At 43.9% G+C, this 26619-nt stretch overlaps 1 protein-coding gene across 1 annotated transcript in view; it reads left to right on the top strand.

Annotated features, from left to right (window-relative positions):
• Positions 1-26619, top strand: part of SH3PXD2B (SH3 and PX domains 2B) — a 153998-nt gene that overhangs the window by 54633 nt on the left and 72746 nt on the right. The window contains exons 3-4 of the mRNA XM_006884352.1: positions 11854-11929; positions 18552-18628. Of these exons, the coding sequence (XP_006884414.1) occupies positions 11854-11929; positions 18552-18628 (153 nt within the window). The remainder of the gene's footprint in view (positions 1-11853; positions 11930-18551; positions 18629-26619) is intronic.

Genomic DNA, 26619 nt, shown 5'->3' with positions numbered 1-26619 from the left:
AGAGAGGGTTAAACCAGGCTGCTCCTTGGAGGCAAGGATTCTGGGGCTTCGCCTGACATACTTTGGACATGTTGTAAGGAGAGACAGGTATTTGGAGAGGGACATCATGCTGGGCAAAGTGAAGGGATAGTGCAGGAGGGGAAGACCCTCTATGAGGTGGATTGATTCAGTGACTGGGGTAATCGGGATGGGTGTGTCGGAGGCAATGAGATTGGCACAGGATAGAGCAGGGTTTAGGGCTGTTGTACATAGGGTCGCTATGAGTCGCAAATGACTCGACAGCACATAACAACAACAACAACAAAGGGCATATGGCATAGTGTAAGGTGAGGCCAGTTGTAAAAGTTGCTGATTGATGCTGTGTGTGTTAGACTATAGCTGATCTCTGTGGGTTTCCAGTGGGAATTCTGATAGCATAGCCTGTAGAGAGTTGTTGCTGCTAACCCAGACGCTGCACCTCTCTGACAGTTTGAATCCACCAGTGGCTCCTTGGGAGTTAGATAGGCAGATCTCTTCCTGTATGTTTGACAGCCTCAGAAACCCAGTATGGTCAGCTATGAGTGGATTCCCACTCAGTGACAATGGTTTGAGTTTGTTGAGTTGAATCTTTCCCCAGGCCTAACTTCCAAGGTGCCTCTGGGTGAACTTGAACCTTCAAACTTTTGCTCAGCAGCTGAAGATGTTAACTGTACCCCTCTCCTAAGCAGGGACCTCAAGCAGGGCTTACTTCCTGGAGGAGGTGACATCTTAGCAGTGTATTGACAATGATTAGTGGGGAAGGACATTCTAAGTAGATGAAAGTGTGTGTGTAGAGGTATAAAGGAGATTTAGTTGGTATCTTGCAGAATTCCACATGGAATTTGTAGAGCCAGAGAAGTCAGGGAGCTGTTGTAAGAAGTACCAGGCACATCAGTCCTCTGAGCAGGAACCCTTCTCAGCTGCGACATTCATGCTCCGGGGACAGAGAAGACTTTTCACCCGCTTTCTTCCTGAGATACCGCCTGTTGCTTGGAGTACTTCTGGGCTCAGAGCTTTTTTGGATGGAGCAGCGTCTGAGATGCATCAGATCATAGAACTGAAGGAATCATGGGTGCTACACCTCTATATACACCTTGACTGATAAGACAGGGTGGTTCAGTGGTAGGTTCCTCACCTTCCATGCGGGAGACCAGACTGTCCCAGCCAGTGGATCTCAGGCACAGCCACCACATGTTTGTTCATCTTGCATGCAGCTATGAGGCTGAACAGTGTTCAGTGGACTGCTAGACTTTAACAAACTAGGAAGAAAGGCCTGGCTATCAACTTCAGAAAATCAGGAGACCAAAACACCGGATCACAACTACCCAATCCTATTGTGCATAGTGTTGCTATAAATTGGGAGGCAACTTGATGGAAACTTCGCAACAACAAGTTGATATAATCTAGAAGCAGCAACTGCAGTCTAAGTGAATGGAAAGCCTTTATAGTTGTAACCCAAAGAAGGGAACTGAGACCAGAGACAGGAAATTGTCCCAAGTCACATAGCAGGAAGCATTTGTTTCCATTTGCAGTTGAAAGAGAACTGGCCTGCCCCATCCTTCCTTCCACCTCTGTCCTCTCCAGAGCAGGAGAGCCCTAAGTGCACTTCTCTGTCTCTGTCTGTCTGTCTCTCTCTCTCTCTCTCTCTCTAAGTCCATGTGATTCTAGAATTAACATCAGTGTTTTGGTCACAGATTAAGACCAGGAACACAAACAATGGGAAACTGCTTTGAAACTGGCACTAGTAGACTGAAAATGCCATGTGTAGACTTGTAACAACCAACATTTGTATTTTCATTATGCTACGCTTTCTTCCAGTAGACTTCAAACATCTTTTCATGCCAGAACAATGTCAAAAGCTGAAGATGTTTCCAAATCTTATGCCACATGCCTGGGGTATAAGACTTCCATTTCTCAGATATCCACATGATTTATGAAGATCGATTCAGAAGAAGCTAACGACAAGTTAAGCAATTAACAGCTGTTTCTTCAGCATCATTAAAAGCAATTTGTTCATATATATGGTTTCTTCAGGTTATAGCATATCCAAGATCCTAGATTAAGCAATAACATTTGCAAGGACTTCTCTTGAATTCTGTTTAAGGGCCTGCTTCATCAATACTCTTCTTCTATCTTTTATGTCTTTGTATTGTTATAGGTCTCCAGCTTATGTCAACCCCATACACACTGAAACAAGAAGCTTCCCAATCCTTGAACACCCACAATTGGTTACAGATCAGACCATCACAATCCATAGATTTTTCATTGGCCAGTTGTCTAAAGGAGATCACCAGGCCTTTCTACCCAGTCCATCTTAGTCTGAAAGCTCCAGAGAAACGTGTTTAACAACATAGCAATATGAAGGCCACACTGACACATGGATGGTGCTCCCCAGGAGGTGCATTGGCGCCCAGGTGCACTTCAGAACTTTGGAGACTTTCTCTGGAAAACCTCCACATTCTGCTTGCAGAGGCCAAAATTAAAGAAAAGCTCATTACTGTCAAGTTAGAACCGCCTCATAACCTATCTTCCATTGGATTGCTGAGGCTGTAAATCACGCAGAGGAGATTGTTCATCTTCCTCCCTCAGAGCTGCTTGCAGACTCAAACCATCAGAAAAGGTGCGGTCTTTGTGTTAGCAACGCAGCTCCCTACAGACTACAAAACCACAGTTCCCACACTCAACTCCAGAAAAGAGAGAAGAAAACATTCCTTCTCTTTGACCTGCAAAACCAAAGATCTCAGTTGGCCTGGCCTTCCAGGAAGGTTTCTAAGTGTAAAAAGAGCAAGGGCCAAATCGGGACGGCTACGTTGTTGTTGTTATGTGCTGTTTATTTGCCTGCAACTCATAGCAACCCTGTGTACAACAGCCCTAAACCCTGCTCTATCCTCTTCCAGCATTATTGTCTCCAACAAACCTACCCCTGTTTTCCCAGTAACTTGTATCAGTCATCTGATCCTGAGTCTTCCTCTCCTGCGCTGTCCCTCCACCATTCCAAGCATGATGTCCCTCTCCAGGTATGGTCCCTTCTGGCTACATCTGACCTTTACCAACTCCACAGAGGGAAACTGTCCCTGTCCACAGCATCAGTAACACAAAACCGATTCTCATGAGGTCAGACATGTCCCCCACACTCCCATGTCTCTTTCTGCTCTTCTCAGCATCAATCTTACTGCTTTGCTGGGTCTAATATCCAATGTGATAGTACACAGATCACACAGAACTATACTGGGGAAGTAAAAAAAGTTACAATTCAGATTAATAACAGAATATTATTAATAACAGAACATAGTCAAGATAACTCCCAAAATGTGCACACAGGCATCTCAGTCTGGAGCTTCATGGCATTCCCATGTTCTCAGTTCTGCCAATATTGGCTTCCCTCCATCATTGTCCAGCAGAGTTCTTGGTCCTGCCGATACTGGCTTTCCACTCAATTGTCAAAAAAAATTCTCAGTCCTGTCACTATTGGCTCTCCTACCTCTCAAAGTCTCTTCTCACATCAGTTCTCCAGTTCAGCCATCACTGCTGCTACTGTCCTGAAGTGTGTCCTACATTTCACCAGGTTGAGGGAGGTCTCTCTTCTCTAGCTTGAGTAAGGATTCTCTCTTCTGATGAGGGAAGATTTTTTTTCCCCTGTAGCTTGTTGTTGTTGATTGCTGTCAAGTTGAGCATGACTCATAGCGACCCTGTGAACAAAAGACTGTCGTCATTTATCAAAGTTCCTAGTTTCCAGAGGCAGGTTGTTTAGGAAGTGGATGCCATTCCTGCTTTCTTGAGCTGTTCAGTTCCTTGAGAAGACTAGCCTGTCCTCTTGTAGATTGTTGAGACTGGCCATTCGGCTTATGGAATGGTAGAAAGCCCTTCCGTTTGTGGATAAGCCAATATGCCTCATTCACCTAGCCTGACTCCTTCATATAGTTATCCATGCTAGAAAAGCCATATTACGAGACAAACTCCACACCCAGCAAGATCCTAGTCGGCACATGACCTAAGACAGCAGCCCTGTTTATCCAGCAGCCTTAATCATTTGCTTAATGCTGAGACCTTGTCGAGATGTGCTTTCTAGGTGTTGTACACACTTCCCAAGTGTTGTACACACTTACTGGACTGTTTCTTCCTTCCATTTGGAAAGTGGTTATGTACCAATGGCTCATAGCTAAGAAAACATGGTGTCTGCATGTTAACACTATTACTGGTCAGCCAGCTCATAGTGACTACATGTGTGTCATAGTAGAACTGGACTCCATACAGGTTTTCAGTGGTTGATTTTTCAGAACTTGGTCACCATGCCTTTCTTATTTCGCCCCCCCCCCCAGATTTTCTTTTATATCGCCCCTGAGTGGAATAGAATCTTCAACTTTTTGACTAGTTGATTTTTTTTTAATTTGAAGTAGAAAGAGATAAGACTATCTTAGTTGCATCAGAGCACAAATTCAGGTCTTACTGCTGCAGGATGGAATCTCATTTTTCCCTCTTCCGTCCAGTAAATGATCAGTCCAGTTAGCCACATTTTTGTTCATTCCTTTTCCCCACAAATGCATAGTAAGGGCACATCATGTATTAGTGAAGGCATGGGGTCCAGTGGGAGAACAGGCTGGCCAGGGCTGAGTTTGGGGCAGAAAAAAATGCAGCCCGGATGAGGAAGGAACAGTGGGAATGGAGGGAAGTGGGCAGATGATGGGCCCCTGTGGCATGTCCTTCAGAGCACCAGGCACATACTGACACTTAGACAGCTCAGCTCACTGAGAAGACAAAACCCCCAGAGACAGCCAGTCACGCACTGCTGAGAATGCCCATGTTTAATGTGGCTGTGCTCAGGGCTCTGAACACCCTGATCAAAGTCCCGTGGCCTAAGCCCCCCTGCATCTGCACACATCAGCCACCCCAGCCTTTCTCCACTTCCAGCTCTGCTCTGGCTCTCCGGGGCTTAGGATTGTTGGTGATAGTGAGGACATGAACCCTCCACATCCAGTCTTGATGGCCGCTGCTAACACAGACCATGTGTGGCCCTCCACACCAGCCTGCACAGTATTTTCCTTGGACAGTATGTCTGCTCTCCTTGACCACAGGTTCATGTCTTCAGAACTGCTGATGGAGTGTTCTCTCATTTCCCTTGGAGCTCTGTGATGTGATGACTTGATGTGACTCCCTCTCCCTTCCTGCCCCTGCAGTTGACTCATTTTCCTCCTCGGTTTCCAGACCTGCTCACCCAGGACACCACTTCCTGTATGATTCGGTGGAGGGGAACAGGTTTTCTAAAGTTCAGGGATAACATCTGTGTCAGACGTTGTGGGGGAGGCCCCTGGTCTTGCTTCCTCAGTCGGCCTGTGTCTAGGATTTTGCCTGGAGCCCCTGGAATATTGAAGACGTTTGAGTGCCAAGTGTAGCATTTCTCCAGATAGAAGCAGCATGTGGCCTGTGAACTTGGACATACTGCAACCCAAAGCAAAATATTTCACAGACCTCTGCTGTCCGGGTTTGTACACATAGTCCCTTCTAATGAGCAAAGACCAGATGAGCTGTGGGTGGCTATCAAGAATATCATCCAAAAATGTGTATGAGGATCTAAGGGGAGGAAGCAGAGGGTTGAGGATGGGTGGGTAAGGGTAATCATAGGGTCACACAATTTGATGGGTGGAGGGTGGGTTGGGTTAAGGAAATGGGAGAGATCTGGTGTGAAGAAAAAGGTATATGAACTTTGTAAGTAAACCAGCATAAAATAAAAATTTATATTAAAAAAAGTTAATGAAACATTTACTAAGTTAGATAAAGAAAAAGATAATATACAATGAATGATCAGACGTGTGTCTGTGTGTGTTGTAACTGATGTTATGGAACAAAATGTGCATGAAGGATTGAAAACAATATGCTTTGTAAAGTGTCACTCAAATCACAATTTTAAAAAGGCAAAGAGAATATCATCCATGAATAGTGCAAAACATTATTACAAAGTCAGAGTGAGAAGAAAAGACCAAGATGGATGTCAAAAGAGACTCTGAATACTGCAACAGAGCACCAAGAAGCCAAAGCACCTCAGTCCCCAGATTGTGCCATCTGACCCCTGAGTGGGGAAGGAGAAAAAAAAAAGAATGCCTAGGGTATCCAATGTTACCTTCTGCCACCCTCCCCCCCAGTAAACCTGAAAGCAATACCCTCAAAGCCCTTCTATTTGTAACTCACAAGTTTGTTCTCTCTAGGTTTGCTCCCTTTCCTATAGGTAACCTTAACTCTGAGTTTTACTCCATAATTGACCCTGAACCCAGTGCCAGTGACAAAAAGGAAATACAACTGACAGCTAAGGAAGCAAAGGAGGATGGAGCCTCTGGGTTCAACCAGCCATCCCCACTGGACCCACCTGGGAAAACACTTTGCAGTCCAGAGGGGAGCAAATGACAGGAAAATATCTTCTAACAGAGCAAGAAGGCAAGCAGCTTTAACCCAAGACCACCAGTAAGGTGATAAAGCGCCCTCCCTTCCCCCCCTTTACATCTATGCCCCTGTTCAGCATGAAGAAGCCAGAGAGTCGGCATCCAGTTCCCAAATCAGTAAGACAGTTGGTTTAATTACTATTGGAAAATGCATGTCATTCTTCTGTAGCATCTGGTCCCCACTGGACCCTCATCATTTCCTTCACCTGCTCCCCCCCATCATGGATGCATCCTAACACCCTAACTTTTCAATCTATATGCAGAACAGATCATTTGGGAGGCTGGAATTTATGAAGAGGATTATGGCATCTGGATTGGAGGAAGACACATCAAAACCTGTGTTATGCAGATGACACAACCCTGCTTGCTAAAACTGAGGAGGACCTGAAGCACTTGCTGCAGAAGATCAAGGACTGCACCCTTCATTATGGATTGAAACTCAACATCAAGAAAACAAAGATTCTCATCACTGGGCCAATTGATAGCATCATGATAGAAGAGATTATTAACAGCTTCAGCATACTTGGCTCCACATCTACACTCTTGGGACCAGCAGCCAGGAAATTAAAAAATTAATTACATTAGGGAAATCTGCTGTCAGGGACCTCTCCATAGGACTGAAGAGCAACAGTGTCAGTCTGGAAATGAAGGTGCATCTGATCCAATCCATGGTCTTTGCAGTTACCATTGTTATGCATCAGCAAGCTGGACGATGACTTAAGGATGATAGAAGAATTGATGCCTTTAAGTTGTGGTGCTAGAGAAGAGTATGAAACATACCTTGGACTGCTAAGAGAACAAAGAGGTCTGCCCTGGAGAGGGTGAAACCAGGTTACTCCATGGAGGCAAGAATTTTGAAGTTCTGTCTGGCCTACTTTGGCATGTTGCAAGGAAGGACCAGTCCTCGGAGAGGGATATCAAGCTTGGAAGGTAGAGGGACAGCTCAAGAGAGGAAGACCGTGGATGAGATAGATTGACTCAGTGACTGGGATAATGGGGTAGGTGTGTCAGAGACAATGAAATGGGCTCAAGATAGAGCCAAGTTCAGAGCTTTGTACAGAGTGGCTATGAGATGCAAGTGATTCGACAGCACATAACAAGATAGCAGTCTTAAAGATTACAGTTAACACTAATGTGATGATACAGCAAATTCGATAAAACTAGCTGTGGCTGAAAGAGGGCGATAAATATTCTCATCCAGTCTTGCACTGCCCTTTATGGTGCCCGCTAGTCACATAGGACTGTTGACACTTTAATTACTATTATTGAGCACATGTCATGTGTTGAGAAGGCACACAAGGGCAAGTGGCTGTAGTGCTTGGGCTGCACCACTGTAGAGTGTTTTATCGGACATTCAGGTGGACAGCTCAGGTCTAATGGAGGACTTGGACAATCTGAGTGGTTTTGCCAACCTTAAAAAATAGTCTCACGAGTTGCCAAAATTTTTCTCAAATAACTTTTTCAAAATAGCATATTCAAAATGATCATAGAGCAGAGAAGGGGGTATTCTCGTTGATATCACCTGTGCCCTCAAGAGAGTTAACATGTGTCAGCATTCATTAATGTGCAGGACAGCCCTGCAAAGCAAGCTGTGGACTTCATCCCACAGATGACCAGACAGGCTCAGGGGGTGCAGGGTATGGCGGTGGACACAGCCATCATAGGGAAATGTCAGAATTGATCCCCAGGGCTTTGTGACCCCAAGGATTATCGGTGATTAGATTCTGCAGTGTAGAAATCTAAATCTGGTGGTGGTTGAGGTGGTGGTGGTGGTGGTGGTTGAGGTGGTGGTGGTGGTGGTGGAGGAGGAAAAGGAAGAGGTAGAACTGATGCTAGGGATGGTGGAAGTGGCATGAGTGCTGGTGGTGGTGGTGGTTGTTATTTTAATGGGGGCAATGGTGGGAGTGATAATGGTGAGAGTGATGGTGTTGAAGTGAGATGGTATTGGTGATGACGTGGAGGTGGTGAAGCTGGCAGTTGGTTATCGTGATTTTGGCAGCAGTGGTGTTGGGAGTGATAGTTGGTGAGAGTGATGGTGTTGATGTGGTTGTTGTTGTTGGTGATGATGATAGGGCTAACATGAAGGAGCTGGGGAGGAGGAGGAAGAGAAATTTCAGCTTTTCTGCCATGGTTATCTGGGCAAGAGCAGTGAAGACCACCCCTGAGGCTGAAAACAGTATTGTGGGTGAGTCTGTAGCCGGTGAGTACAGTCAGCGGGACAGGCTCCGAGAAACAACCCCGGAGAATGCAAACAGTTACAGTAGGGAGGACAGATTACAGACACATTCCTTTGAAAAAAAAACAACAGATAAATATTCGTTAGTGGTATTTCAACATTATCTTAAGAAATAAAATTGAGAAAGAAAAAAGATAGTGTTAGGCAAAACCTATAAATTTCTAGCAGCTGAGAGTGATTAATTGCCCTGCTTTTCAAAAGGAGGCATTCTGTTCACATGTGCATAGAACATTAAACTTACCTCATCTCGGGCTGAAGTCTGCATGTTCACGTGATACTCTGAAGCTGCCCTTAAGAGCAATTTTAGGGAAAGATAATGGAATTTAGATTAAGATACTTGGCCTGACTGCACCGCTCCACTTGGCTGGGGGACCTAGAGCAGTTAACTGGTTGCCTCATCTGTGAAGTGGGGGTTCTTGCATTTCTTTTCCAAGGCTATTATGGAAGTAAAAGCAAAGTGTGTGTATGAAAACACTTTCACTGTTAACTTCTACACTGCTCCTGTTGTTGAGTTGGTCGGACTCATCGCCACCCTATAGGACATAGAACATCCCCGTAAGGTTTCTCAGGTTATATATATTTGTGGGAGCAGGCTGCCTCATCTTCCTCTGGTGAAATAACTAGTAAACTTGAACTTCTCCTTTCTGAGATTTACCCCAGGTTAAACAGTAAAGAAAGCTTGCTGAAAGTGAGGAGGGCTTGAGGCAGTTGTTGCAGAGATCAAAGAATACAGCCCTCAATATGGATTATGTCTCAATGTCTAGAAAACAAAGATTCTTACCACTGGACCAGTAGACAACATATCATGATAGATGCAGAAAAGATTGAAACTGTCAACAACTTCATCTTTTTTGGATACACAATTAATACCCTTGGTAGCAGCAGTCAGGAAATAAGGAGACTCATTGCACTGGGAAAATCTGCAGTTAGAGATCTCTCCAAATTATTGAGGAATAATGATGTCACTTTAAGGACTAAGGTGCATCTAATTCAGGCCGTAGTCTTTCTGATTACTATACATCTGAGAGCTGAACAGTGAATAAAGATGACAGAACAAGACTTGATGCCTTTGAGCTGTGGTGTTGGAGAAGAGCACTGAACAATTCATGGACAGCCAAGAGAACAAGTATATCTTGGAGACGGTGCACCCGGAGTGCTCTTTGGAGGCAAAGAGGATAAGGCCTCATATACTTTGGGCATGTTGCTAGGAGAGGCTGTTGCTTAAAGAGGGACTTGATGTTGGGAAGGGTGGAGGATTAAGTGAAGGAGAGGAAGACCCTCAAACAGGTGCATCAACATGGTGACTGCCTCAGTGGGCCAGGAAGTGTGAGCCACATGTGTCAGGAAGTATGAGGATGCTACAGGATAGGACAGGGTTCAGATCTGTTGTTCATAGAGTTGCTGTGGGTCATACTCAACTCGATGGCACCTAACAACCACAACAACATGATCTTGTGTGGTTATTTGATGGAATGTCTCTGTAGTGTTAGTGTTATTCACCTTATAGATCTATCTGTTGTGTGACTGGAAGTTGTGCTGGAGGGTTGACTTCAGTCCTGAGCTCAAAGGGTGGTGGCAAAGGGCTGTACCAGTCTCCACCAGACCAGTGAGCCTGGCATTTATTGTGATATAAGATTTGAGCTTCACTTGCCATCCACTCTATCCAGGATCCTCTGTGTGATCCCTTTAGGAGAGGTTAATCATGATAGCTGGCCACTATCGAGTTCTGTCTCACGGTCATGGAATTTTAGGTTCACAAGGTCCATTACTACTATGGACTCATTGTTTTCATGTGCCTTTCAGGTTTGTTAACCCTTTGTGCCACTGCCCTCAAGGACTGTGTTGTTGTTTACCGTAGAGTCGAACCGACCCATAGCTGACCTTCTGGCAGGTTTTCAGAGGCAGTTAAATCCATGGGAGGAGATTACCCATCCATCTCCCACAGAGCAACTGGCAGATTTGAACCACATGCTTTTGAGATTGCAGCATAGCTTCTTGCCACTAGGCCACTGGAAGGTAGTAGATCAAAGTGTCATTCATAAATATGCCAACCTGAAGTGACACTTTCCACTTGTTATATTTGATTGGCCACATCACATTTCAGGGAGGTGGGGACGTGCAAGGCTACCTTGTTCTCAGAAGAAGAGGCAGTATTTTGTGATAATGTTAATGACACAGCTTAGCTTTAATTCATAAAATCACCCTGTAAGTTGGTATCATTATTATTATTTTCTTAACAGTGAAACCCCAAGAGGTTATGGCACTTCCCCAATTCCATACGGAAGTAGGTAGCAGATCCTTGTGCTTACGTGTATAGAGTCACACATTCCATATTAATATTTCATTGTCAAAGATGCTCTTATTACACTATAAAGCATTTTCATTTTGGGTCTTCACTCCTGGTTGCTTCTCTGTTCCCACAGTAGTTTTTCTCATGGTGCTTCCGACACTGCTTGTACTTGGTGATAGGTTTCTCAGTCCCTTCCAGAACCTTCTTTGCTGATGTGTCCAGCTCATAACCATACACAAAGGTGTCTGTTGAATGAACATGAGGACCTCCTATTCAAAACAGAGAGGTGAAATGATCTCATAGGTTTAGACCCAACCTGATTAATTGAGTCTTAGTCATCTGATCAAGAGTTTCCTGATGGCATAAGCAGTTAACTGCTTGAATACTCACCAAAGGGTTAGCAGTTTGAACCTACCCAGAGGACGTCGGAAGACAAACCTTGAAAACTCTGTGGAGCACAGTTCTCTCTGACACACATGGGGTCACCATGAATTAGAACAGGTGTTTTGTTTCTTTCACTGTTTCTAGTGGTTTTGTTCCTTAACAACGCTGGTAATTCTTAGGAAACCAAGTGACTGCCCTGAACGTATTGTTCAAATCTTAGATCCTGTGGCTGATGACCTCTGGGGAAACAGAGCTTGGTCTCTTTAAACCCTGAGTCTTCACACATCTGGCAGCTGGATTTTTAAAAAAATTTTTTTTCATGAGGGTCCTAGGTCCAGTTGAAATTGCCTTCCCCATTAACTTGAATTTCTGAATGAACCAAGTGCACTTTTATGCCGCAGATCACCTATTTTACATCATTCCTTCAGACTATCAGAGACGCGTTTAGTGTACCACTGAAGGTATTTGTTTCTCTTCTTCTTCTCCCCATGTAGATGCAAATGTTGGACAAATTTCCTATGGAAGGAGGACAGAAGGACCCCAAACAGCGGATCATTCCCTTCCTACCAGGTAGGTGAGAGGTGCATGTAGACAGTGGAGGCCGAGGGGCGTCAGTGCCAGGCCCTCACCCCAGGACACTTCACTGCCTCTTCTTTCCAGGTCTGTTGCCCCACTGACCACAGTCTCTGTCATTTGTAGAAACTACTCGCTAAGCAAGCTTGGTGGTGGCTCCTGTCACAGGTTACACTGCTGACCTAAAGGCTGTGTGTCCTTGATGTCCACTGGTAGCTCTGAGGGACAGAGATGGGCATTCTCCTTCCATGTGACTTACAGCCTCAGAAACCTGACAGAGGGTCACAGTGAGTCAGAACTCACTAGATGGCGGTGAGTTTTTTCCAAGAGACAATAAGACGGCTTTGGATTTAGATGCTATGCCATTTGCTAGCTGTAATGACCTATGGCGAGTCATTTCACCCCTTGAAGTCTCAGTTTGTTTCATGTCTAAAACTTGAATAATTCTAGTTTCTGTGGTAAATTTTCTCTATTATTCACATGTCTGTTGTTTAAGACACATTGTCAGGAGGGACTTGTCCATTGAGAAGGGCCCTGTGCTTGGTAAATTAGAAAGGGGAGCAGCAAAGGAGGGTGATCCTCAGTACGATGGACCAGCACAGTGGCCGCCACAGCGGCCTCCAGCACGGTGATTGTGAGCGTGATTCAAAGCCACCGTGTTCTGTTCTGTTTTCCCAGAATCGCTATGAGCTGGAAACTCCAAGGAGCAGCTGTGCTCTACACACAGAGAATCACCATGAGTCAGAATCAAACTAATGACAATTCATGAGGAAATAAGCTTGTTTGTTAAAGTCATCCATTTATGGTGTGTCTGCTAGAACAGCACTAGAAGCGAAGAAACACTCCTTCCAGACGTGTACAACTAGAAGGGCCCTTGAAACATGTATTTCCTTTTCAGATGAGGGGATAAGGCTAGGGAGGACCCACTGGGGTCACAGAGAGCCCAGTCCCCCCCTCCGCAGAGCCGTGCACTCGGCACGCCAGTGGGTTCTCCCAGAATTGCCATCATTAAGTGAGTAGATGTGTTGGCCAGGCTCCCCACCACGGGCAGAGTCGTTTGCCTTAAAAAAAGCTAACATTTTCTGTTCCTTCATGGGGAAAGTGTGCGATCACACTGGAATTTCCTTTTTTCCTGCTGGAGAAAACCGAGTGTGCCAGCTGAAGTTGCCAAATACCAGTTCTCCAGCAGACAGCCGTGTGACCTCAAGCAGGATCCCGCTCTGAGACTCAGTTTCCACGTCTGTAAAATGGAAACAAAGGTGGACTCCTTGATAGATGATAGGCATTTGGCAAAAGCAGAAACCATTTCCTAGGACAACCCTTTGGACTTCTTGCTTTCATATGTAGTGATCATTCTTGATACTTCTCGGTATGGAAGTCAAAATGGGCTCTTAAATGTAGGTTGTCCTTTGAGGGTGGAAGAGTTAGTTAGAGCTTTACTGGATGGAAATCAAATCCAGCTCTGGAAAAAACTTCCCAGCGCAGAGAACTTAAGCCCACCCGCTCCCAAGCCCTCAAAAGCTTTCCCGGTTACGTAATTCCTTTCCACCCAGGAATTAATGAAAATGCTGTTTCCAGGCCTTCGGCCCTTTCTCCCTGCTCAGGGTATTCACTTGTAGCTTCAGGATCTCGCTGGGCCCAACCCCGGGCTGCCTCAGGACCCTGGGGATAGTCCTTCTGAGCCCACCTCCTCTCAGCTCTTCCTCAAAGCCAAGGCCGAGGGCAGGGAAGCACAAGAGAACCAGCCCCTCTTCTCTCTTCTTGGGTCAGTTTTCTGCCAAGACTGCCGTGTCAGCAGAACAAAAGCAAGTCTCATGTTAGCACAAAGGGGAGGGGGCGGGGAGGAGCTGCAATTTTCCATCTCAGCAAGAGACGGGGAAGCCAACTTGGCAGAGGACACGACTTGAAAAATAAGAATTACAGTTTGGCCTTCTTCCACCGTGGAAAACAAAAGCCCACTCGTTCCCACCAAGGGCTGTTCTCCCTGCCGCACCCTTTCCACTCTAGGGCAGGGAGATGGAGGGACAGACAGACCCTCCTTCCCTACCTCGCACCAGACAAGGGGCCACACGACAATCAACACCAGCTAAAGTGGGGACTGGCTGGTGTAAGTGACAATGCAGCGTTGCCCACTGGCCTGGCCTCAACCAGTCCCTCTGGCTCCGCTGCAGGTGATTAGCTCAGCGAGGTTGAGGAAGGAGCATGTGCTCTTAATTGCAGGGTGTGATTCTTTGCCATCTAAACTTTTAATAAAAGTAGTAACTATCCATTTGTGCAGGTTGCTTTGTGGAGAAGACTTCTAATCTCCCTGCAGCATTGAGAGAGAGAATGCTATTCCTTTTCACTGGGGGCCCTGTGGTTTCATGGCAAAGTTCACACCTTCTGTGCTGGAGGCTCAGGTTCAACTCCTGCCAGTGCACAGCCACCACCTACTTGTCTGTCAGTGGAGGCTTGCGTGTTGCTATGCTAATGAACAGGTTTCAGCAGACCATCAAATAAGACAAACTAGGAAGAAAGATCTGATAATCTACTTCCAGAAATCAATCAAAATATCTCTCTATCTCTCTCTCTCTCTCTCTCACTGCCTTCCAGTCAGAATTAACTCATTGCTCTGGGTTCTGAGGCTGTAAGCCACACTGGAGGAGATGGCCCATCTTTTTCTCTCAGAGCCCCTCATGGATGTGGACCGCTACACAGACTCAGCCTTAGTTAGCAGCACCACTCCCTATGGGTTGCGCTGCCAGAGCTCACTCTCCAGAAGCCAGCCCATGAAAATTCTATGGATGGATCACAGTGCTGCTGTGATCTGCAACCAATCATGGGGCTGTCACAGGCCCAGGAAGCCTTTGGTGTGTTATTCATAGCGTTGTCATGACTTTGGGGCTGTCTTGACAGCAGCTAATAACAGCCCATTTTACTAGGAAAAGGCAGTGCTAGGACTGACCAGGGTCTGGTGGCTGCAGAGCTTATGGCCTCCCCAGCAAACTCCCGTGGCCCTGGACTCCTGTCCTTACTGGGAGGGTACAGGACATGTCCCCTCTGAGACCATAGACGTAGAAGTGGCACTTCTGTTGTGTCAATGAAAGCACCCAGGTTTTCCGGGCTTCCCTGTCAGCCCCTGTAGGTTGAGCCTCGGATGTGGGCTTTAGGATAGCCTGTTCCTGTCCAATGGGCCGGTCCGTTGGACCAGCATGCTTGTTGTAAAGATTTTAAACTTGCTTACAACCATTCAGTAAGCCCATGTGCTCTACCCTCCACCTCACCCTCAATTTACAGAAGGAGAAATGGAAGCAAAATTATTGTGGTAGGGTGTGGTTGCCATTTTGAAAAATAAATGAGAGGGCAGGAAACATTTGCTATGCAGGATTTCTCTTCACAGTCGGGCATTCCTTCCACCCATCCCGCATCCCACAAAGACTCAGGACAAACCTAGAGATTTAAAACTGCAAGCTATTCAGTCCATGGAGGCCATGGAAAATGGGGAAGGGGCGTTGTCACAAAGATATGAAGTGGGATGGGCCTGGGAAGGCTCCCAGCTTGTTCTGGATTTGGGCCAGGGATGCTGAACATCTTGCCGTGCAGGTACCGTCAGCCCAATGAAGAACTGCCCCACTCACAATGCCAGCAGGACCCCCTTGTCGAGAGCCCTGAGTGTCCGCATCAGGAGGGCAGGCAGAGCCATCTGTTCCCCACGGAGCCCTAGCACTCACACTGTGGGCTCCATGAAGACGGCTCCTACTGAGTCAATACAGCAATTAGATCATTGCTTCTGGGAAACCAAGCTGTAAACCCCCTTTCCACTTGGCTGCTTAATTTCCTTTTTTTTTTTTTTTTGCCAAATGATGTGAAGATTTTCTGATTCCAGAAACAATACATCTTTATGATAGAAACTTTGGGGAAAGTAGAAAAGAGAAACAAAAGTCTTCTGTCTTACACCCTCAGAGACAAGCACTTTGAACCCTGTGGTACATTTCTTTCTAGATTTTGTATCTTGTAAGAAGCCAAAAGAACAAACATCTGTCTTAGAAGGAGTGCAGCCAGAGTGCTCTTTAGAAGCAAGGATGATGAGACCTCATCTCACAGACGTGCATATGTTAGGACAGAAGAGACCAGTTCTTAGAGAAGGACATCGTTCTTGGAAAACTGGAGGGTCAGTGAAGGGAAAGCGGACCTTTAATGAGATGGGTTGACACAGTGATTATGACAACAGGCTTAAGCACAGCAGAGGTGTGAGGAGGGCACATGATAGAGCAGGGCTCTGTTCTGTTGGACACAGGGTCATTCCATCAGCAGCGCCTGACAACGACAACAAGCAGAGGGATAGTCATTCATAAGCATACTTAAATGAAAACTATTCCTTAATATTAAAGACTATTTATTTCATTGACCAAAGGGTCTTTTTTTAAAAGTTGATAGCACTGAGGACAAAAAGGTTAATTAAATGGTCTTATCATTCCACCTAATTTTTTTCTTCTTTTTTTAATGTTTATTTTGTATTGGTTTGCATACAAAATTTATTCCACCTAATTTCTTAATAATACTATTTGACAGAAGGGTAAATTGTCAAATTATTAAACATTTTGGTTTAGCAGAAAACTTGACCATGTGGCACTGCAAATCTCTAAAAATCCGTATGTTATCTCTTTATTCTCTTTCAGTTCTGTCATAATGAACTTCCTTGCCATCCTAGGGCCTCACCACCAAAGTTTAATCTGTGAAAAGCAATCTCATTGCAGATCAGCGAGTTCTGACCCTCAGACTAGTGGTCCCTTCTTTCCCTACCAGGCTTTTGACCCAGATTCCTCTCTTGGCCCTCCCTCCTCAGACCAGAAGCAGATGAAGCTAAAAGCGTGTCTCTACACTATGCTCTGGCCCAGTGTGGTTCTCCTGAACCACCTTCTTTGGCCTCCTCTGGAGAACTGGTTGCTCTGTGTAAGCTTTGTGGAGACACTTATCTTCATGTCTTTGATGTCTTATCCCTAACTGTTGCTCACCCTGCCTGGTCGATCCTTCAAACATTGATCCCAGAGATCTTAATCTCCAATTCCTATGCTTTCTCACAATTTCCCCTCAAGATAATGGTCTTAGATTCTTGGAGACCTCACCCTTATATTTCAACCTTGTGGCTATTTTCAGAGATCCCCACTGACATCATTTATATTTCCACCTTTGCTGTAACAACTTCCACACTGGAGTCTTGAGATACAGTGCCCTAGTGCTCAGAAGGGTGTTAGGCAAGTAGCTGACTCTCAGTTAAGACTTGATGAACAGAGGAGGTTTGGAATGCTTCCACACACTAGTTAGGGGAGAACTGGAGGGAGAATTCAGGGAGAATTTCTTTGCAGGTGGAAGCCACATTCATACATTTATCTGACGTTGTGTACCATCAAGTCAGAACAGACAAATAGCTGACCCTCCAGCAGGTTTTCAGAGGCATGGAGGAGATTATCCATCTTTCTCCCATGGAGAAACTGGTGGCCTCAAACCACATGCCTATGGGATTGCAGCAAAGCTTTTTGTCATGCCATTAGGACATAAAATTAACTGAGACCCAGCCAGTCTTTATTTATGCAAAGCCTAATGACTCATACTCATTGCTGTCAAGTCAGACCTAACTCATAGCTGGCCCTCCATGGGTTTTCAGAGGCTGTAAATCACATAGGAGAAGATGCTCATCTTTCTCCTGAGGAGCAGATAGTGGATTCACACTGCCCAGGTTTGGTTTGGTAGCACAGTTCCCTATCAACTAAAATCCGTCACCATCGAGTGGACTCCAGCTCATGGCATGTGTCTGAGTAGAACTGTGCTCCATTGGGTTTCCAGTGCTAATGAGAAGAAGGAGTCCACTAGACCTTTCCACTGACATTGGGTGGCTTTGAGCCTTATAGTTGACAGTCAGGCATGTTAACCCTCTGTACCATGTAAGTACTCCACTAGGAAAGAAGATGATGTACACATTATTTGTTTACAAATAGATAATGTGGTATATTTGGAAACAGTGGCATCCACTTCCCTAAACAACATGCCTCCGGAAACTCTATGAATGTTGATATATTTCGATAATTGTAGAGGGGCTCAGGCCTTTTATTCAAAGTGTTGCTATGAGTCGTGCTCGACTCCAAGGCAGTCAGCAACAGCAACGTGGTATATGCAGTCAGAAAGAGCCTTGGACCCAGGAACATGTAATACATTTAAGGCAACAGTGGGAGGTGGAATTGGTTATCCAGCTTCCAAGGATGTCCCAAATAGAAAGAAAGAGAATAATGAAAAACATTGAGTATATGTTCAGGGAGAGAACCTGAAATTGGAGCAGATGTGGGATCTTTGTTCATCAATAAGAGCCCTTTCATTCCACAGGTTGTTTCCAGTTTTTCTCATCTACCAGCTTATATTAACCTGGCCCCATCCAAACCCTTGTCCTAGACAGCAGAATTGTGGACAGGGCTTTGGAGCACAATTATGGGGGTTATCTAGGCCCCTTGGAAGTCGATGAGGGGAATGGATGGCCAACAAGAATCTTGATACCTTTCAGAACTACCCCAGAGGCTCCCACACTCTCACCATCCTGGGAATTTATGGCTTTCTTCTGAGGCTGTGCGTGTATTCTTGTCCTCTGCAGGCAAAATTCTCTTCCGGAGAAGTCATATCCGGGACGTGGCAGTCAAACGCCTGATACCAATTGATGAGTACTGTAAGGTGAGTCTGGGACATGCTAATAGAGTTTCTTAGGCGTGTGTGTGGTTTTTTGCAGTTGATTACACAGTTGGGGGGAAAAGCATCAAGAAAATAGAAAAAAATCATCTATGATCCCTCAGCTATATTTATTAATGTTTGTGCATATTCCACTTTAGTCTCTTCTCCATATGAATTCTGTATGGTGCTGAAACTTTCTCTGTGCAGAATCCCATAAGTTATTCTTTATTTTACATTTTAGTACTGCCCTGTGAGAATTTCCCCATGCTTCTGGCAAGTTGTCTTATGTCTACTTTTCATGGCTGCATAATATTCTGTTGTGTGTGACTGTTCTAAGCTACAAGGAACCTGCCTGTGACTATGTTTCATTTTATTTGTTACTGTGTTAAGAAAACAAGTATGTTTTCCCTTGTCCTTAGTGTCTATTTCTCCAGTTTAAAATCACTAACAGTTCTAGTGACAGAGTGGTGGGAATGACAAGAGGTACCTTTTTAAAAAGGCAATACTTGGGAGCTCTGGTGGCCTAGTGACGGGAAACTGCACTGCAATCCCAGAGGCACAAAGTTCAAATCCACCAGATGCTCTCCTGGAGAAGGAGGGGTAGTCTCCTACTGTACCAGTCAGACCCGATTTGATGGTACACACACAAAATATAATAAAATAAAATAAAATTTTTTTTAAAAGGCAATACTTTCTTCCTTAGTTGAGGAGCAAACCAATACGTTCACTATTGTTGCTTCTCTTCTACCTAGTACCAGAGAGACTCAACACTGGAAATGAGCATTGAAAATAAACAAAAGGAACCCAGATCACCACTTGTCTGTCATTCTGCTGTATTGAGATAACATGGGGTTGCTGTGATACTGGAATCTGTGCCACTGGTGTGTCACATGCGATAAGGGTTACCTGTGGTAGACAGATTTTGGTGGAGCTCAATGATTAAGACACACTAGGAAGCAAGATGGGCCATCTACTTCCTAAATTACAAGCCTTTAAAAACCCTCAAAACAACTATGAGATATCATCTCACCTCAGTAAGAATAGCAACATTTAACAGAACAGCAAGCAACAAATGCTGGCAAGGTTGTGGAGAAACAGGAACTCTTATTTACTATTGGTGGAAGTGTAAATTGGTGCAACCACTGTGGAAGGCGCTATGGCACTTTCTCAAAAGTTGCAAATAGAGATATCATGTGACCTAGAAATTCCACTACTGGGAATATACCCCAAAGAAACCATAACTGACATCCAAGCAGATACATGCACACCCATGTTTATTGCGGCTTTGTTCACATAGCAAGGAGTTGGAAACAACCTAAATGCCCATCAACAAACAAATGGCTAGAGAAGCTGTGGTATATTCACACAATGGAATACTATGCTGCATTGAAAAACAAAGAATTCATGCAATATTATTAAAATTGGGTGACCCTGGAGGACATTATGCTGAGTGAGGTATCTCAGTCACAAAAGGACAAATACTGAATGGTGCCACTGTTGTAAAGCAAGACTGGCTTCAGGATTGTGGGGAGACTGAGAAAGATGGGTTAAATAATGTCTACTGCATTGAAACAGATGAGGGAGAAAACTGTTTAAAAGGGATATGTGATTAGGTATTTTTGTCATGACAGGAGTCTAGAGCAAAAGCTGCATAGTGGAGTGGACCCGGAGGGAGGGATTATAAAACAATGAAAGAATTTTTCTTTTACTTTTCCAAGAGGGGAGTGTACTGGGTTGGGAGGGGAGAAAAGTGCAACAATGAATGAATGGAAATCCAAAGTTTCTGTAAATTTTCATTGAAATTAATAATAAATGTTTATTTTTTTAAAAAAGAAAACCCTATGAACATTAAAGAAAGAGGATGGTTATAGTAGTATAGTGGTAGAGCCCATATTGGAAATCAATTGAAATGAGAAAAATCTGTAACAAACATCATTTAATAATTGGATACAGTGACTGCTGCAATGGGCTCTTGTGTGTCAGGAAGTGTGAGAATGGTGCAGGACAGGACTAGGCTCAGATCTTTTGTTCATAATGTCGCTATGAGTCATGCTCTACTCGACAGCACCTAACAACAACAACAGCTCAGAAAGACAGTTGAAAAACTGCCTTAATCCACAGATGATGCGATTTTATATGTGCACAGTCCTAAAGGAGTCACAAACACTACTCTTTAATAATAAAGAAGCTCGGCAAGATCACAGGATACAAAATCAGTTTCAGTTGTGTGTGTATATATTAGGTGTGAATAGTCTGAAAATGAAATTAAAAGCATTCCATTCACAATAGCATCAAAGATAATAAAATACGTGGGAATAATTTTAACAAAAGTTGTACCAGATTTGTATTGCATTGAAACTGTAATGCGTTGCTGAAAGAATGATCTAAATTAATGGAAAGACTTTCTATATTCATGGAGGAGATGACTAAGTATTATTCAAATACAGTTATCAGAAAGTATGGTACATTCATACAATGGAATACTATGCAGCATGCAGGAGCAATGACTTTGTAAATTATTACCTAACTTGGGAGGGACTGGAGAGCATTATGCTGAGTGAACTAACTCAGTCATATATATATATATATTATAATATAAAACCATTATTGTAGAATGAGTATGAGGATCCAAGGGAGGGTGGAAGCAGTGGGGCGAGGGTATGTGGAGGGAGAAGGGGATTAATATTGGGATTGTTTGATGGGTAGGGGTCTAGGGTAGTTGGAACAATCTGATCTGAAAAACAATGTATTTGAATTTTGTAAATCAACTAACAAAAAAAATACAGTTGTCACCAGATTGATCCACAGATTTAATATAATCACTACCAAAATCCCAATAGGGTGCTTTAAAAAAAAAATTGACAGATTGAATCCTAACACGAGACCTTGTTTTTCCTCATTTGCAAAACTTATTACAAAGCTATAATAATCCAGGCAGAGTGGTACCAGCATAAAGATAGGCACAGAGGTTAGGAAAATAGAACTAAGTCTAGAAATAAACTGTTAAAAGTTTATGGCTTACTGATATTCACCAAAGGTGCCAGGACAATTCATAGCTCTCCTACAGGATAGACTTGAACTGTCTCATAGAATTCCATGGTGGTACATCTTTATAGAAACAGACTGCCACATCTTCCTCCCACAGAGCAGCTGCTAAGTTTGAACCACTGACCTTTTGGTTAGCAGCCAAGCGGTTAACCACTGTGCCACCAGGGTTTCTTGTGTTAGATATATACCCAAAAGAATTGAAAACTTAACGCCTGTGTAAAAACTTGTATGTAGATATTCATAGCAGCATTAATCCATGATAGCCAAACACTGGAGGCAATCCAAATGCCCATCAGTGGGGGACAGATGGAGAAAAGGTGGCATATAGTCGAATGTTACTCAGCAATAAAAAACAACATACTGATGATCATCATGCTGAGTGAAAGAAGGAGATGTAAAAGACTTCATACATATTGTATGACTCCACATATAGAAAATGCCCAGAGAAGATGAATTTGTAAGAGACAGAAAGCAGGTCAGTGGTTTTTCTGGGCCTGAGAGGATGGACGTAGAGACTATGAACTGAGTTGTGGGAAATTTCTGAGGCAATGGAAAAGTTCTAAAAGTAGTTTGTGGTAATAGTTGCACAACACTATAATTTACTAAAATTATTGAATTGTGCACTTAAAATCAGTGAATTTATGGTATGTAAATTATATCCTGATAAAGCTATAAACATTTTAAACAAGGAGGGCAAACTCTCTTTCAGCAGAGTTTTAATAGAAGGGTAGAAAATCACTCCTGACTGAACTTCAGCTCTTTTCCAGACACTCGGCTAAGCAGCCAATGGCACGCGTGAGCTCACAGCACCCCTCCACCAGCCTTGAGAAATGGGTTTCATTATCTTGATTCTGCAGCTGAGGATATGGGATCAATTTGTTTACTCACTCAGGCCTCTTGGGCCTTGGCACGTGCCTACCACTTAAGTCTTCCCAAGACAGGGAAGATTTAAGAGGCAGACATATTGAAGCATGTATTTTATATAAGTAGAAAAACTCTGGTTCTTCGCTCTCCCGCCCACACTTAAAAAGGGATGGTACCAGCATTTCCACTCCTCACTGTGTAATCAGAAGTCTTCAAAGTAGACACTTGTACACCAGTGTTGAGTACAGCATTACAATAATCAAAGGTAGATACAACCTACATGTCCACCAACAAATGAATAGACAAAGTGTGGTATGTCCATATGTACAATGACATTCAGTCATAAAGATAAAATTCTAACACACTGATGTGGATAAAGCCTGAATACTGTGATGTGGATAAACTTTATTCTGTGTGAAATAAGTTAGTCACAGCATATGAAATATTTAGAATAGGCAAGGTTAGTGTATCAAGACCAAAGTTTACTGGTGGTTACCAGGAATGAATGGAAGGGAAGGAGAAATGAGAAGTCATTGCATGGGGAGCACAGAGTTTCTGTTAGTGGTGGTTCAGTAATCGGAAAAAGGATAATTGGTAGTGATTGCACAACACGAAGAGCATAGTCGAGCTCATTGAATTGTTGTTGTTTTTGTTGTTATGTGCCGTCAAGTCGTTTGCGACTCATAGCGACCCTATGTACAACAGCCCTAAACTCCGCTCTATCCTGTGACAGTTGCATTGCCTCTGACAAACCTATCCCGATTACCCCAGTCACTGAATCAATCCACCTCATAGAGGGTCTTCCCCTCCTGCGCTGTCCCTCTACTCTACCCAGCATGATGTCCCTCTTCAAAGACCTGTCTCTCCTTGCAATATGTCCAAAGTATGTCAGACGAAAGCCCCAGGATCTTTGCCTCCAAGGAATAGCCTGGTTTAACCCTCTCTAGGATAAATCTGTTTGTTTTCTTGGCAGTCCATGGTACCTGGTTTAACCCTCTCTAGGATAAATCTGTTTGTTTTCTTGGCAGTCCATGGTACATTCAATACTCTTCTCCAGCACCACAGCTCAAAGGCGTCAATTCTCCTTCTGTCCTCCCTAGTCATTGTCCAACTCTGATGCATAACAAGTGATTGCATAGACCATGGCCTGTATCAGGCACACCTTAGTCTCCAGAGAGACACTGTTGCTCTTGAGTACTTTGGAGAGGTCCCTAACAGCAGACTTTCCCATTGCAATACGTTTTTTGATTTCTTGGCTGCTGGTGCCAAGAGTGTTGACTGTGGAGCCGAGCAAACTGAAGCTGTGAACAATCTCAATCTCATCGCCATCCATCCTGATGCTACCAATTGGTCCAGTGGTGAGAATCTTTGTCTTCTTGACATTGAGCCTCAGTCCATACTGAAGGTACATGGAAGAAAAGTACTGAATTGCCAAATGTTGTGTGTGTGTGTGTGTGTGTGTATATATATATATACACACACACACATATATATATACATATATTTTTTTTTAACAAATTTTTTTGTTAAGAAAAAGAGGGTGGGGCATAGAAGTTGGATAGGAAGGTTAATGGAAACAAGAATCACACAGGAGAAAGGGGAAGAATGCAGTTACATTGTGAGTACTGCAATTAACATTATAAAACAAAATATATATGAATGGTTACGTGGAAAATGTTCATTAATAACAATAAAAAAATGGTTAAGGTAGTGAGGAGAGATAGGAGAACGGGCAAGGACTAATGTTCAAGCCTAAAGGCATAGCTCCTTCCTGCTATCTCTCAGGGGGAAAGTTCACATCCTTTTTTGTCTTTAGACTCTTAGAGCCCAAAACTCCAATTCTGGAGATGACCTTCTTTGTCCTGACCCCGCCGGCAAAAACTTTTAATTAAGTCTTTGGACTCACTCTGCCCAGCTGAGAAGTTCTGTTGATTCCTTCTCCAGAAATGTATCCCTCAGCCCAGTTTATCCTGAGCCCCTGCTTCCTTTCCACTCACCCCACCCTCTCCACAGTCACACTGCTCTGAGTCCAGGGCCTCATGAACTACTCAGCATTTAATTATGAGATGGGAAGTTTAAAATCCTGAAGTAATGAATGAGGCAGCAGCTGCTTGCATCTGGTTTGTGATTGTAAAAGTACAAGAGAGAATGGATTTGCCTGGATTAACTGTAGGAAATAAGCATATAACTGCTCATGTTATATGAGCCACATGGAAGTTACCACCCTGTGCTTTTAATGAATCCTAAGAAGCAGGGCGGATATTTGGGGCTTTGACTGGCCCGATTCCCAAGGCTCCTTCCTGGAAGGAGATGCAACTGTCCCTTTTGCCACAAGTGCTGTGAAGTCTTTTACCAACTGCTTAGGCTTTTACCTAACATTTGGGTATCTGTTATCAACATTGTTATGAGCTGACTAAGCAGATTTGTTCAGTCACAATTGGCCTCTTGTATTAGAAAGTGGTAGTTCCCAGTAGCTAGAGATAGATCCAGCCCAAGATAAAGATGCAGTAGTCCACCTGTGAAGCTTTATAGCTTTTGTCTGGGAGGTAGTAACAGTCACAACAATAATCAACATGTATGTACATAAACATGCAAACTGAATAGGAGTGGGAAGGCAGATGTGACTGGACCCAGGAAAATAAACAGATAAGCACATAGATAGGTGTTGTTAGGTGGCATCAGGTCAACTGCAACCCATAATGATCCTGTGAGCAACAAATCAGAACCTTGTCCTCTCCTGTGTCAGCCTCACCATCTTTGAAATACTCAAGCAATTGTTACAACCACTTTGTTAATCCATTTTGTTGAGTTTCATTTCCTCAAACCTTCTACCTTTCCTAGCATATTTTTTTTTTTCTAAAGATTGGCCCCTTTGACAATGTACCCAGAGTTTGTGAGACAAAGTTTACCCTCCTTACCTCTAAGAAGCACCCTGGTTGCACTTCTTCCACGACTGACAGATAGATATAATTCTTTGTGGCTGTGCAGAGAGTTCTGGTGCTGCAGTCTATTGAGTGTCATGGCTAACCTGAAGTTAGCAATTCTCTCACGTCCCCTAGGAGATCTTTGGAAGAAAGATGGACAGTCTCCTCCCATAAAATTAACAACCTCCAAAATCCACTGGAGAGTCAGCTGTGAGTCAGTTCTCACTGAATAGCAATGAGTTAGTCTGTGAGTTGCAAGTGCCTTGATGGAACATAACAACAGCAACAACATAGGCTGACAGAAGAGATTTCAACATATATAGTTTTGTGTGTTACAAATATATCCATGAATATAGTAGCATATCCAGCAGGCAGTTATGACAACTTCTTAGTCGTAACTGAAACCTTGAAGGTGACTAGGTCTAGGAATTTAGGACCATGGTCTCAAGAGATGCTGAATTTGATTGGCAGTTGATGGAGTCCAAGTGTCCTAGTCTACAAAGGCAAGTGTTCTGCATCCTGCTTTCCTGAGTAAGTCTAGGGTCTTCCAGGCTTCTGCATGTGCAGCTGTGGGCCACTCCCCATCAAGGCAAAGAAGAGTGAATAAAATAAGACTCATGGAAAAGGACCAAGAGATACACAAATCCTGGCCTCCATGAACTTGAGAGCTGAAGAACTAGATGGTGTCCATTTACCACTGCCGTCTGCTCTGAAAGGGCTCACAGTAAGAGGTCCTGGGTAGAGGGGGAGAAAAATGTGAATCAAAACAAAAACCGAGAAGAATAAATCAGGCTTATTGGTCTGTAAGAGACTGGAGGAACTTCCAAGACTATGGCCCTTGGCCACCCAGTAACCCTTTAAGTCACCTCCATGTCTCAATTATCAGCTAAACAATGGGCCTTTTGGATGAACAGGAACACAAAGGAGGTACCCATTCCTCAGGACAATTGACTACATAAAAATAAAAGGTAACATTTCCCCAGAGACAAAGCTCTGAAGGCAGGCAGGGATAGGAAAGAAATGATGACCACAGAGATTAAAGTGAGAGGAGGCTGTGAATTACAGTCCAAGTCACCAATCAAAATGTGTGAGTTGATTGGAAAACCCATTGGTTATGGTTATGTAAACTTTCACCAAATCACAATAAGAAATTAAATA

This window comes from Elephantulus edwardii, unplaced genomic scaffold (genome assembly GCF_000299155.1).
Source record: "Elephantulus edwardii isolate Elephantulus edwardi_28Jun2011 unplaced genomic scaffold, EleEdw1.0 scaffold00033, whole genome shotgun sequence".
Taxonomy (NCBI): Eukaryota; Metazoa; Chordata; class Mammalia; order Macroscelidea; family Macroscelididae; genus Elephantulus; species Elephantulus edwardii.
Note: the sequence above shows the minus strand (reverse complement) of the source record. Positions and strands in the feature narration are given on the sequence as shown.